General features: G+C 47.9%; 1 protein-coding gene across 3 annotated transcripts in view; it reads left to right on the forward strand.

Annotated features, from left to right (window-relative positions):
* mapkap1 (MAPK associated protein 1) overlaps window positions 1–13,560 on the forward strand; it is a 90,971-nt gene that overhangs the window by 20,275 nt on the left and 57,136 nt on the right. For all 3 annotated transcript variants that reach the window (XM_069183286.1, XM_069183285.1, XM_069183287.1), the window contains one exon: window positions 8,440–8,612. In XM_069183286.1, the coding sequence (XP_069039387.1) occupies window positions 8,440–8,612 (173 nt within the window). The remainder of the gene's footprint in view (window positions 1–8,439; window positions 8,613–13,560) is intronic.

The following is a 13,560-nucleotide window of genomic DNA, read 5'->3' on the forward strand; positions in this document are numbered from 1 at the left end:
TGGGCATAATCCGCCTCGCCGCCAGAGACTTCTGGATGAGTCGCTCAGACCACGCCGGTGTGGAGACGTTGCTGCGGTTTTAAGCTCAAGCCAAAAAGATCCCCAAAAGAAAAAAGATGCTGCAGCAGCAAATCAGAACCTGGTGAGAGCTGAGTTCCGTCTTTGGATCACTGGCTTTCACCCTTTCAGAAACGGAAACAGTGGATGCCTTTTTTTCCACGAGGGCCAAACGGCTTTTGAAATGTTTCAGGAATTTTGAGCTTTCCTGCCGACGGAGAGATAAGGCGGACGTTAAAATTCACGTGTGCCATTCCCTTCTAGAAGCTCTTGCAGTCTTGGCGAAGCCCTTGAGCTGCGCCCTGCGAGTCATTCTCTGCCTTTCGGTGTTTCAGCTCGGAAGATGCATTTGCTTCCTGAGCAAGAAGCTCCTGGGAGGCGGCGAGGACGGCCAGCGGACGTTCCCGCGCGTCGTTCCTCTGCAGTGGGGTCGCGGGTTCGAGTTCCCCGACTCGTCCCCCTGCTCCTTCCTCCTGTGGGGCGGAGGGGGGGCGAGTGTCATCAAATCCGCCGTCTTCCCGCTCGGAGCAGCTCCAGCCGACACTGGCACCTGCGCGCCCCGGCCTGGGGGGCGGTGGGGGGGCCCCGCCACGCCCTCCTCGCCGCCCCCGCCCGCGCCACAGCCGGAGGTACCCGAGCCCCGGGAGCGCGTGCGGACTAATTAAGGGGATGATTTGTGGAACACCGGCTATTTATTTAATTAATCACCAACACAAAGCCATAAAAGCCATCCGTTAAAAAATTCTTGTTAGTTTGCCATGTGCCATAATCTATTAAGCACATTAAGGAAGTGACATGGTGATGTATTTTAAAATATTGCACCCAAAAGCTGAGAAACTTCCCGATATTTTAAGCCTGTCATTCCGCTAATGCTGGTGTCGTCAGCAGTCCTGCACAGCTACAAATAAGCCCTCCTATTAATTAGGGCTGCTCTCCTGTTAATATTTCAAAGAACGTTTTTTTAATTGTTTGATTTAAGCACACTATGTCAGATCAAGTTGCATAAATATGTATTATCCATGCGCTGTGAGCATTATATATTGCCCACTTTTGGTGATGTTCCTTTGACTTATATTAACCGCCCAGGAAAGATGAGCGCATCGGGGAGAGACATATCTTCAAATGTAATTATATATTTATTTTTGAGATCATACAGCTCCACCAAAGTCCAGCTCTCAGGAGAACGCTATTAGACGAAATTGTGTAAAAAGATATTTTGAGCCTGGATGATGAAAAGTTCAAAATACTTAATATTTAATATGCCTTTCAAAGCGCGAGGCTTTAAATCCATTTATTTAAAAAATGGAGTTAAAGGGCACGATTTCTGTGCTTTACTGAATTCTTAGGTCAAATGTGGCTCCTAATGTAGAACATTTTTTGTTTAAATGTCAAGCTATAGAAGTCCAGTAGTCAGTGAAATTCCTAAAATGTTACTGAAATACAGTTTGAGATTAAGCAAAACTAGTCTTTCCTTTAAAATGCAGTAGTATGAAGGAGCAGGCCGATCTGGTGAGTACAGCTCGGTGTTTATGCTTTACGCTTTGATCTCATCATTCACATTTTTTCAAAGCCCTCTGATCCGATTCTTTCTGCAGCAGAGGTGGGTGATTAAATGTTAACAGACCAAAAATTTGTTTCAGATATTGGTGGAGGAAGACTGAGTGTGAAACCCCCGCTGATGTAATTTGGTGTCTTTGCTATCAAGATTAATTCAGCATTGGGGGTGATGAATGGGCAGCACTGCATTGCCTAGATGCATCAGTGTCACTCTGGTTACTTCTGAGATATTTTTCATGTAAGTTAAACGTTTCGAAGATTAAGTGCAGTATTAGTCATTGTTTTTGGAGAAGACCTTCTGCACTAATTTACAGAGAAGCAAGTGTCTAGGCAGTGCAACTTCCATTAGCCCTGGTATCACAGTGAGGCAGTAAAAACTCATTATGATGAAGTAAACTGACCAGTGCCTCCTCTCCTAGATAGCCCCTTCAGTACTGCAGTTACTGCACTTGCAAGTCGGAAAGCAGCGGTGGCGGGTGGTGCATTTCGGCTCCTCTGGAGCGCCAGGAAGTTCTTGTGTGGGGAAAGAAATGGTCTGTGTCTCAAAATATCCCGGTGATAGCTGCCTTTCTGTAGCTTCTCAAGGGGTCTGGCGTTACAAGATAAACGACACCGCTTTCTTTTGGTTGGCTTAATAGATAAGTGATTGGAACACACTCCGCGCTAATAGAAATGTATATCTCCCCTGCCCCCCAAAAAAAAGCTATTTATTTGTAAATTTAAGAATGCATTAAGTTTGCCTAGCTCCCAGCGATGTATTGTATGTAGTATGTGGTGCAGAAGATATTACCTGTTCTGCTACAACAGAGGAGTATTATTATTCCCTCGGAAATGATAAAAAATGTGCCAGGAGCGAGCGCTGAAAGTAGGCTAACTCTGCATGTGGGCTCACTGAGGGCTTCTGATTAAAAATCTTCATTATTTTTAACAGACCCCCCCCCCCCCCAGTCACCCCCTCCACTCTGGAAAACAAACCGGGGAGAAGCCTACAAGGGCACCCCACCGCACCCCCCTTCTCCCCTCGCTTGCACAGTGTGTGTGAGGGGGTGGGGAGCCCCGGGGCAGACTCCCTGCTCCAGGGGCAAGAGCCCGCTCGTCCGGACACTCGGACAGCTCCCTCGGGCATCTCTCCGAGAGGGGGGGGGGGGTGTTTCACTCTGGAGCGTTTTTTTGGGGGGGGAAGAAATGAAAATGACACAAAAAAAAAGATCTCTTCCCAGCTCCTCGCCGCCGTGTCTCTCTTCAAGAGCCAGTTCATTTTAACACAATTTCGTTTGTCGGTGACCTTTAAAATCCCAATAAAGTGCACTTACGCGAAGTGTTTTTTTTTTTTGTGTGTGTGCTTTTGTTGGTGTGTATTATGGCGCAGCTTATTGATTTTCCTGGCTTCTTCCTCTTCCCGGCCCTCGCCGCTGCGATGGTGGCAGTCTGGAGCGCGACTGGATTAGGTTGTTGTTGCCTCTCTGCATCACAGAGTAAATAAATTCCGGGCTCTGGCGGGCTGGCATTGTCTTGCAAGCTGTATAATTAAGCGGTACATTAGAAGGAGGGCTGGAATAAAACATGAGTATGTAAATGCAGCCTGGAGCTGATGTTGTAGTGATTATTACAATGCAGATAAAGCATTTCTCATAACTGCCTGTGTCTACTGGAGCCTCCAAAAACATCTGGACCTTTTAATTGAAAAATAGCATGGTGCTGTGCAGTGGTGGGGCTCACGCTAAGTGAAGTCAACAATTAAGACAAAAAATATAATTGATAAAATTGCATTACTTTATTATTGGTGCTCCAGTCAGACGAAGCGTTTTATACATCATTATTTACGGGCCGAAGGAAAAGGGCCAGCGACTTTGTTTTCCCCGTTATTATTAAAAAAAACAATGAATGCATCATTTAAAAAATTACTGCTTTCAAAGCGAAGCATGACGCGTGCATAAATATCTGTTATGTGTAGAGCTGTAAGAAACGGGCAGTTTTAACGCACTGCGAGTTTGTGTTTGGGGTTTGAGTATTCAAGGGGGTAAAAGCCACGTTTTTGCCTTGATTGCATAGATCACCCGGAGTTCAGAGGTGGGAAAATTTTAATTTTGTGTAATTTGATAGGATGCGTGTTATTCATAAGCCACACTTGGTGTTAAATATTTTATATAAAGAGACAGCTGAAATTTTGATGGAGTGCCTGGAGGTGGCAGAGGGCACTGCTGTATGTGGAATTAATACTTTTCTGCTGCTGCAGGAAAATGAACGTGTGCTTATTGCTGTTTATTGTGAACACGCATAGTGGCAACAGTGCATGGAAGACTGCTAATGTCTTAGAGTCAAGTAGGAGATTTACAGTTATACGAAGGAACTGTTTCTTTTATATTTGTATAGATGTAGACTGAGGCCCTAAGTCACGCTTGAGTGTATATTATGTTTGCACACACATTGCATTTGGAGGGCAGTGCACAATAAATGAAGGTATTGACCCCTTAGGGTTGTTGCATTGGCTTGTTTCGGTAAACTAAAATGCTACATTTCACCTGTAACCGAGTAAAACAAAGCGAGACGCACCAGCATCGACGACCTTCCCGATAAGCAATTAATTCCCACCATAATTGCACAGCCAGTGTGGGAAAGCTTCGTACTTGAGCTGAGGGTGATATATTACACGCGAGTCCTTCCCAAGTACAAGTCTTGGTTAATGGCATGACATCATCTAGAAATGAGTGCGCGCCCCAGCTTCTCAACGAATAAACAGAGGCGTATTGCAGAAAAAAAGCAGTATGAACGTGAAACAGGAGTTTTTGCAAGAGACACTGGAGCTGGACACTGGTAGTTACCGGTAAAACAGGATCGGTCCACGCCTCCTGTTCTTAAGGGAAGCCGTGCATGGGCACTGCCCCTGGCCTGCGAGCACACCTGCAGGTCGGTGTTCGATCTGCGGCGAGATGGAGCGGGTGGCGGATTTTCCTGTGACAGGAAGCCAGGTGCCGGACAGTGGGCTGGTTCAGGCGCAGCCCCAGCCCCGGCGTTCTCCACCTCACCCCCCCTGTGCTGTGAGCGACACCTCGGGGCTCTCGGATTATTTGACTCGTCGGTCGCGCTCTGCAAACACGCGCTGATCTGTCGGGGAGGGGGGCGGGGGGGTGCAGTGTCTATATTTCATGGCGTTACCTTTTAGAGTCGGGGGTTCGGCAGTCTGAGCCTTGGGGAACGCTCTGTCCCAGGCAGGCGCTCGCGAGAGGAGGGATCAAGTGATGATCATTCGGCTGCGCGGCTGCGTTTTAGCAGCGAGTGTCCTATATACTGGCATCCCCAGTGACCGCACTTCTGTAGCGCTCAGCAATCCGCCAGCGCCATGCGGGTGACCTCTATTTCTCAGATGCTCTGTCAAGCTCTCACCCCCTTTCCTTAGTCTCTGGTAAGCCTGCTCCTGCTTAGTGTTTAAAGCGATACCGTCCACATCCCTGCAAAGCATTTTAACGGAGAGCTAATAGCGGGTTTTAAAGTGAAAGACTTGCAGTTGGACATACTCACAGGCAAACTGTGCAAAATACAAATAAGTGAAATGTTACAGGGGGAGGCAGAATCCATCCACCCGTTCTCTAGCTGCCTTATCCCAGTACGAGGTGGTGGGGGAGCCGGAGTCTGTCCCAAGGCTGGATGACTGGATGAGCCAGACCGGCCTGTCTATTAAGTAATATTGAGGAAATGATCTCCAGGCTTTCTTGCAAACTTTTCTCTTCGTGCGGCTGAATGGAGCTGAGATGGAGCGTGCTCCTGTTTCCGAGAAGCCGAATGATAAATGCGTGTTGCATCGAGCATTCTGTCGACACGCTGTTCCTCCCTGTCACAGCTGTTTGCAGACGGAGCTGATGTGGAAGAAGGGACAGGACCCCTCCGTCCCCCAGCCTGCAGCTGGCAGCTCAGTGCAGGGCCAGCAGGCATGGGTGTGGCGAGGAGGCGTGGCAGAGGGAGCAAGTTACTTTTCCATGATACTGGATATCGGATATCGAGCTCATGTGAAAATCGGAGGAGAGGGTGCCCAGCTGCAGAAACCCTGTTTGTGCCATTGCTGGTGTGAAGTGCCTCCGCATACTCTTGGATTGCCTGTGTGATGAAGCCTTGCTTCTTAAGCTCCTTAATAGCTTTCTTTAGTAACTCGGAGGGTCTTCTCTTGGCATGAGTGGGGCGAGGCAGATGATGACATTACCCTCCTTGATTTACACCTGCGTTTTCTGTCTCCCCTGCCAGGCTTACCTTCTCACCCCATCATCATGTTTAATTGCCCCTGGACTGGATTCAAGATCCCTAATATTATTTTATTTCAGGAAAAAATGAAAAAGGCGGAAAAAAATTAGGAAGCTTCAAGTACTTCCGTAATTTAAGAGAGTGTTAATGACTGGATTGTAACCTTTCTCCAATATACATCATCTGGTAATGGAGGAAACGATATCTTCTCCAATAGGCTTCATTAAAAACTTTCTATTAAATCTAAATGTGACGCCATGTACCACTGAAATTAATAGAGTTTGAGAATGTGTAATTCATCCTTATGGTGTTAAAATCCTCCCAGAACATTTTAACTGCATCGATTTTATTATATAAATATGATTTAATAAGACAGGGGTGCTTAAAAGTGCGTCTGAACAATAAAAATGCTCCACTGAAATCAATTGGCACTGATGTTGCATCATTAGTATAGAATTTGGCATTACCATTATAGATCACCTCTAGACCTGAATTATTTATATACTGAACGGTCTCTGGATGCGGCCGTTTTGAATTAAAAGGAAAGAATAAACATTTAATTCTCTCCCCTTTTTGAGAGACGGTCACCCGGGACGTGTGGCTGTTATGTCTCCCCATGTGTTTCCAAAGAGCTGAATTCCTCTCTGAAGTCCTTCCTCTTCTTCCTTCTTGATTTTCTCTTGAGTCTGCTTTATCTTCAGACCAAGCACCGTGTCGTGCACTTGTGTGTCTGATTAGTTTCTGGTGCCGTCGTGGCAAGTTTTCCGTCACTGGGATGTCATGAAAAGACATAAGAAAGGTAAAAAAAAACGAGAGGAGTCCGTTCAACTCAAGTGTCTCATCCAGCTTTCTTGAAAGAAACCTGGGTCACGGCTCCAACAGCAGGGCAGGGAAGCCTGTTCCATACTCCCACAGCCCTTTGTGTAAAGAAATGGCACCTTATCTCAAATTTAAATACCTTTCCACTTGGTTTGCATCCGTGTCCTCTCGTTCGCAGTTCACTGTTCATTCTGAAAAAGTCCTCCGGGTTGACTTCATCAATGCCTTGGATGATTAAATCTCAAAGTCTTCTCTGTTCAAGACCAAAACGATTCGGTCTTGCCAGTGTGAGACTTTCCTTCATGCTCAGGACTGTGGGCGGTTACTCTTCTCCAGACTGATTCCAGAACAACAGTCTCTGTATTGTGGCGACCGCAGTCGCCCGCAATATGCCAAATGAGGCCTTATTAGTGTGTTCTACAATTTCAATATCGTAATATCCCTTGATTTAAATTCTACACTTTTACCAATGTGTAGAATCCTAATGCCATTTGCCTTGTTATTGGAGTTAATAGCTGGGGCCCGCAGGCCTCCGGCTCGCTGTTCCTCCTGCCCGTATTGATCGGGAAGCCAGGCTGCCCTGCTCTCTCCACTTCCTTCCTGCTTCCTGGGCTGTTTACTGTACGACTGGCTGCTGTTGTGACACTGTAATGATCGCCTCTCTCCCTCCCCTGAAACACCGTAGGTGGCTCATAAACAGACTTGCCTGTGATTATGTGGTTGTGGGCCACATTGCGATGTAAGAGTAAGCAGCAGTACTCAAGGCCCGGTAATTACAGTAAAAATCCTTCACTCTTTCATGATGGCTGGGATAATATTTTGAACACTTTCTTAAAAAAAAAAAAGAATAAGCAGCCATTGCAGCAAAGCAGGGAAATAAATTGACACCACCTCAGACAGGTAGCAATTATGTAAAGCAGGTGGTTCTCTAGACATTATACAGTGCAAGATAAAGGACTCATGCACTACACAGTAGGTACCTCTGCCGTGCTGGGGACAGATGCCCGACCACTGAAAAGGTTCCTCTTCTGTCGTGACTTTCTGGACAAAACGCACAGTGCAGGACTATGGCTGTGACAGTCCCGTCAAAATTCACAACTTATGTGCATCGGAAGAGACCAGTAACTGTTCACGTTTAATGTGTATTGGATTCCAGCACAGTTACAAAAATGCAGTTCCTGCGAGTTGTGTTTTTGTAACCAGCTTTAGGAAAACAAAGTGCTACGTTATGACCTTGCTCATACTGCTTTTTGTGCTGTAGCACTGATGGTTCTAAGGTACCTGGTAATCCGGGATCTGTCAAACCAGGTCAACCCTATTTTTAAGAAGTGAGTTAATTTATAAGACATGATGCAATCCGTGTTGGATTAGTCTTATTATCTTCAGTGCTGACTTTATTTAGATGTCCTGTGTTGCAGTATATCTACAGAAATACGTTTCAGAACTGATTCAGATTTGAGCTGAACCATTGAATAAAAAATAAAAAATTGAATGAAACTCCATAAAATATGATAGACAAGCAGGGTGTTATTTTGTGGTGTCCAGATGAGATGGGTGTAATTGGTGTGTGTGGAGTGAAAATATTTTCTGAAGACACAGGTGCTGATGGTCTCGTTGTGTTGCCAGACAGGGATGTTCTCAGTGTAGTTTTTCTTCGGCTGGAATGAAGTGGAAAGCGTGTTTCCAGGTTCACGTACAGGTGGTAACTTGAAATCTTTACACGGGAATGTGTAAATTGACTTGTTCTGTCTGTCTGGTTTTGTGTTTCCACAGGGCCACGTAGGTACAACAGCAACCAAAAAAATTGAAGTCTACCTCTCAATGCAGAGCGTGCAGGAGAAGCCTCACCCCATGACTGTGGTCACCATGGCCAACGCCAGAGTGCACGACCTCATCGGGCTCATCTGCTGGCAGTACACCAGCGAGGGCCGGGAGCCCAAGCTCAAGTAAGGCCAGGGGCTTCCCTGAACTCCATCCCTCTGCCTGGCGCCTGCTCCTATCCCTCTGCCTCGATCACCTGCCTCTCTCCTGCTCCTATCCCTCTGCCTCGATCACCTGCCCCCCTCCTGCTCCTATCCCTCTGCTTCGATCACCTGCCTCTCTCCTGCTCCTATCCCTCGATTAGCTGCCTCTGGCTGTCCCTCTTGGTTGACATGCTTATATTCTCCAGCCCTGGAGTCTCCACACTGACTCTCTGTGTGTTGTACCTGCCCACAGGCACTGCAGCAATTTGAGGGTACTTTGTAAAAAACAAAAAAAGTTACATATTTGACCAAGGAAAATGAGTATAAAACCTGCAAAGTGCAAAATGATGTATGTAGGGTTAAATAAGTCCAGCAGCAGTGTTGCCGAGAATGGAAAAGAAGAGGTTTGTCTTGGGAAAGACGGGCGTTGTGTCCGGCTGTCCGCACGGGATCCCCGCTGGGCTGGGAGGCCGAACAGCCGAGTCTTAGAGCAGTTCCCTCGTCATAAATCACAACAAGCTGGAGAACGGGATTTTCTTCAAAACCCTGCTGCTGGGGAGCCCGTCACCATCCATCATGAGAGCAAGAAGACAATCCCTTTCTGTTTATTTACCACCCCCCCCCAATCCTGGTCATTTGTTCCAGCCTGTCTCAATACGAAAGAGCAGACAAACCTCCCTCCCTTAGTCACTGTGTACGTTTCCGACTTGAGAACCCTGCTGGTCCCGCTAACGCCTCTTCCAGCAGCAAGCCACCTTAGTTTTTCCCAGGAGGTCTCCCCTCCAGGTGCTGGCCAGGCTCACACCAGCGCAGGTGTGAGAACGTCCCACCGCTCCAAGCCTTAAACCGCCCGTTTAGGAAAACGCAGCGCTCCAGCTGCCCGCACTTGCTCCTGAAGATCCCGGAGGTCGCAGGTCGCCTCCTGGATCCGCTGGAAGGAGCGGGACGAGCGGTTCAGGATCCTCGGGACATCCAGCCCGGCTCTCTGACCGCGTCCCACCCCGTCCGCTTCCTTTCCGGCCTGCCTGACGCCCTCAGCCAGCCGGTCAAGGGAGCCGATCGAGGTGCGCCCCCCCCCCTCCCCCCCCCGTCGTTAACGATGCCGCGGTACGTGGAAGGGAAAGCAGCTGCCCGAGGGTACCTTGATGTGATTGGCTACTCTGGGCGCTGCGCGTCGCATTCAACTGGCATGTCTGGGGCATGTCCTATAAAAGAAGAGCGGAGTTGAAGACGCACATCTGTGGAGGAGTATTGCTGCCTCTCGTTGCCAGCAGTGCGTATCATCGTCAGCGATGTCCCTTCAGAGCTTCCTGAACACAGATCCATCCTAGTGAGCAGAGGCAAGATCTCCAGGTGAATTAGCCGGAGTGAGTTAGGAGTCCGATGATGGACACCAGAGCTCTAGAAGATAGGGTATGGCTGACAATGCATCCAGTTAGTTCACCTGAGCCACGGGCGAGTCATTCTTAAAATGGCATTAGCAGAGACGAATCCGTGGAGTGAATGTAGTGCAGGCCGCAGTGTCGTGCGAAGGATTCTGCCCTGTGCTCGGGCACGCCGGAGCGCTCGAGTCTCGCCGTGCCCGGCAGTGGGGGGGGTTCTGCCAGGGCGGGGGGGGGGCGACGGGGACCCCCCCGCCCGGGGCGCAGCTGCTGCCGCCTCGCTCTGCTGTCCGTGAGGGCGCGGAGCGGCGTGGGGCGCTTCTGTTGGCACCGCGGGAGGGAATCGCTGCGGCCCCTGCTCCTGCCGACGGCGTGTCACCCCCAGTTTGGGCTGCCGGGAGAGCCTGTAGCGTTGCCAGCCCCCGTCTCCCTGTAGGGGCCGATGCGGCGTGCCACTACCAGAGGAGGCGCTGTTGTTCTTGGCTGGGCTTCCTGCGTCTGAGGGGGGAGCGCTCTGCCTCGCCGGCATGAGGGATGGCAGCTCAGCAGCTCCCCCTGTTCTTCTGCAGCAGCCCGTTTTAAAATCCGGCCGTAAATCAGCAGGCAACGCAAGGAGAGATCTTAGTTAGATTTATCGTCACGGAGCCTTGTAAACAAATATTGAAATAAGCCTTAATGCACATGGAGCAATAAGCTTTTAAAAGTGTTTTGGAGCAGTTTGTCATTTTTTAAGGTTGCAGCTTTTTCTTTGGCGAGACAGTGATAAAAAAAAAATGTTTTAACAGACAAAGCAGAAGGTCATAAAATTTCTCTCTTTTTTTTCTTTTTCCTTAAATTAGTCATTCAAATGTACTTGCCTGTCTCTGGAAAGGTGCTGTTCAGTAAGCAGGGCAAATGGCCTGGTTGAGCTCAGCATTACTCAGTGCGGTGGCTGCTGTGAAATATTTCTCCGGGTTTGAATGGTTGAATGGTGTGATTACCACTGCAAATGTGTTCCCTCACCTAGATAGTCACCTACCTTTTTTTGCATCTCGTTGTAGATTTGTGTCTTTAGCTGTTCTGCAAACTTGTAGAAATTTATAGTGACAAATGCAATCGGATTACTCCCCTTTAAGTCGCTGAATTAGAAAATTTACAGTTTACATTTATATTAATGCATCATTATTACCCGGTTCATTTAATAAATAACTGCTGTGGTGACAGCGCTGGTGTAGATCACCTGGTTTGAGCGCTCGTAACAAAAATGGTCCTGTTAGAAAGGTTTGTGCATTAATTGGGAAAATTGCAAATCAGGTAGTCAGCCAAATAATTCATTGTCACATCCAATCAATAAACTTTGTAAATCAACTCACTTAATTTATAAATGATCTATATAGATCAAACGACCAATTAAACAATTAGCATACATTTCGCAATTAATTAATTTAACCATTAATCACTTAATTAAAGTTCAAAATTTAAACACTGAGTTTGGAAACAATCTGACACATGAGCGTTTAGGCAATACGTCATGCCTTCAGAGAGCAGTGAGACACTGGTAGATTTACTGTGCTAAAAAGCATTGCAATTAGCAGAGAGGATCTGGAGGGCAAGACGGGTTGAGCATACGGTCTCAGTCTCCCGTTTTAAAAGGAAGGAAATTGGAGGCTTCCAAACGCTCCTGCTTATTTGCCAGAGAAATGTGCTGTATTGAAGAGTCTAAAAACCCTGGGCATTAAAACAAATGCTGCTCCCATCTTTACTGACTCTTCCCAGACTGTTGTTTCGTTATCTGAAGCACAGCAGTTAAGATTGTGTCTTAGCAGGTCTTTCTTTGCATATTGCCGACCGTCCTGTGTAGCTGCAAAAGGATGCACTGGGTTGCATTATGTTAATGCAACACTAATAAAAGGGCAGGCTCTACACAGCAGTGGGTGTGTCTGGTGAAGGCCTTTCGATTTTTTTAAAACTAATACCAAAGGTGTCCAAAGCAATTTCAAAAGACGTGAGTGATACTGTTCATTCTGTGCACCTTATGGCATCGCAGTGTCCGCCTTCTGAGGCACCCTAGATGAGGCTGAAGAAATTCTAAGTGAACAAATGACTATATTCTGAAGTAAAATTGTAATAAAGCACAGTAAAATCATTGTAGAGCACACAGAGTTATGGTAGATTTCACCACAAACTATGGAAAAGCATGGCAAAGCAAAGGCAGGGCATGGTTAAAGCACCTGAAAGTGTGTGGAATGTGTTTGTTCCCTGATAAACTGACTGTATGGAAGTGAAAACAAGACTAACTGACAGTCGCATGACCCCCCCCACCTCGTCCAAGGAAGGACATCCAACAGGAGCTGACAGAACTGCCGTCAAGAAGTCTTTACCTCCATGATCTAATCAGGGACTTTCTGCCAGGAGAAATTAAGGGGTGGTTTAATTGCGGACACAGGGAATCCCCAAAAGCCCTGACTGTCATACCTCCCAGTTCCACCCAGCTGAAACGCAGAAGACGGATGTTGAAACACCTTACGGTCAGATTTCTTCTGTTGCTGTCGATTCAGATGTGTTTGCGCTGCCTGCACAAAGAGAGCAAGGCAGGACCTCCTGCGAGCAGAATTGTATCTTGTCGGCTCTCGGTTTTATAAGACTGTCTTCAGGCGACGAAGCTGTTGGCCTTTTGCACTGTTGCCAAATTCAGTTTGCATTCAACAAAATAAAGTAGGCATGTTCAGGGCAAGTAGGAAAATGAAAGCATGTTACATGTTGAAAAGTGTTCTTAGGCTATAAACCCTGAGATCAGGGCCCAAGTATTGAACGGGAAAGGAGTATCCAGTTTAGCTTAACTTCTTCTTGGAAGTGAGGCTGTGTAGCCTGGGTGCGGAGAATTGAAGGGTCTTGACAAAGCAAAAGTTTGCCACCACCGCTAATAAGTCACCCCAGGAACCCAGAAAACTGAATGCTGAGTTTCAGGACGCCTCAGCTCCCACACCGAAGGCACAAGCAGCTGACCAGCTCTTCCGCAGGGGCTGGAAATGAATGTTTTGTTATTTTTCAGGATTCTCTGTACGTAAGCTGATCCCCTTTTAAAGCTGTGCAAAACTGCTTCACGACGGCCTTTTTTTCTTTTCTAAAGAAGCTTAATTGCACTCGGGCATAAATTGTGCTCCGTTGTGCCTGTGTTTTGTGTCCCCTGGGTTGTTGTGTCGTGCGAGATGGTTTCTCTGCCTCTTCGACGTGCCTGGCGACGGGGTGGGAAGGTAGCCAGGGGCCGCCGTGGGCAGAAGTGGGCGGCTGTTTGTCTTCCTTCTTCTGCGCCGCGGTGTGCCGAACGAACACAAAGGCCGGCTCTCCCCAAGCTGCCGGGTGTACCAAGGGGAACCGGGCCGGAGTTGTGAGAATGTGAATTAATGAGAGAGACCCTGGGATGGGGCGGCGGGTCCCGTTGATGTTGGCGCTGGTCGCGGCCCTGCTGCTGACGGCCCAATCAGTCTTGCTGCCTTCGGCGGGAGCCGATGGTCGCGGCTCCGAGCCGCTGACCACTGGCCTTGGCTCCCTCTCCGTCCACCTGTCTC

This window comes from Lepisosteus oculatus, chromosome 24 (genome assembly GCF_040954835.1).
Source record: "Lepisosteus oculatus isolate fLepOcu1 chromosome 24, fLepOcu1.hap2, whole genome shotgun sequence".
Lineage (NCBI taxonomy): Eukaryota > Metazoa > Chordata > Actinopteri > Semionotiformes > Lepisosteidae > Lepisosteus > Lepisosteus oculatus.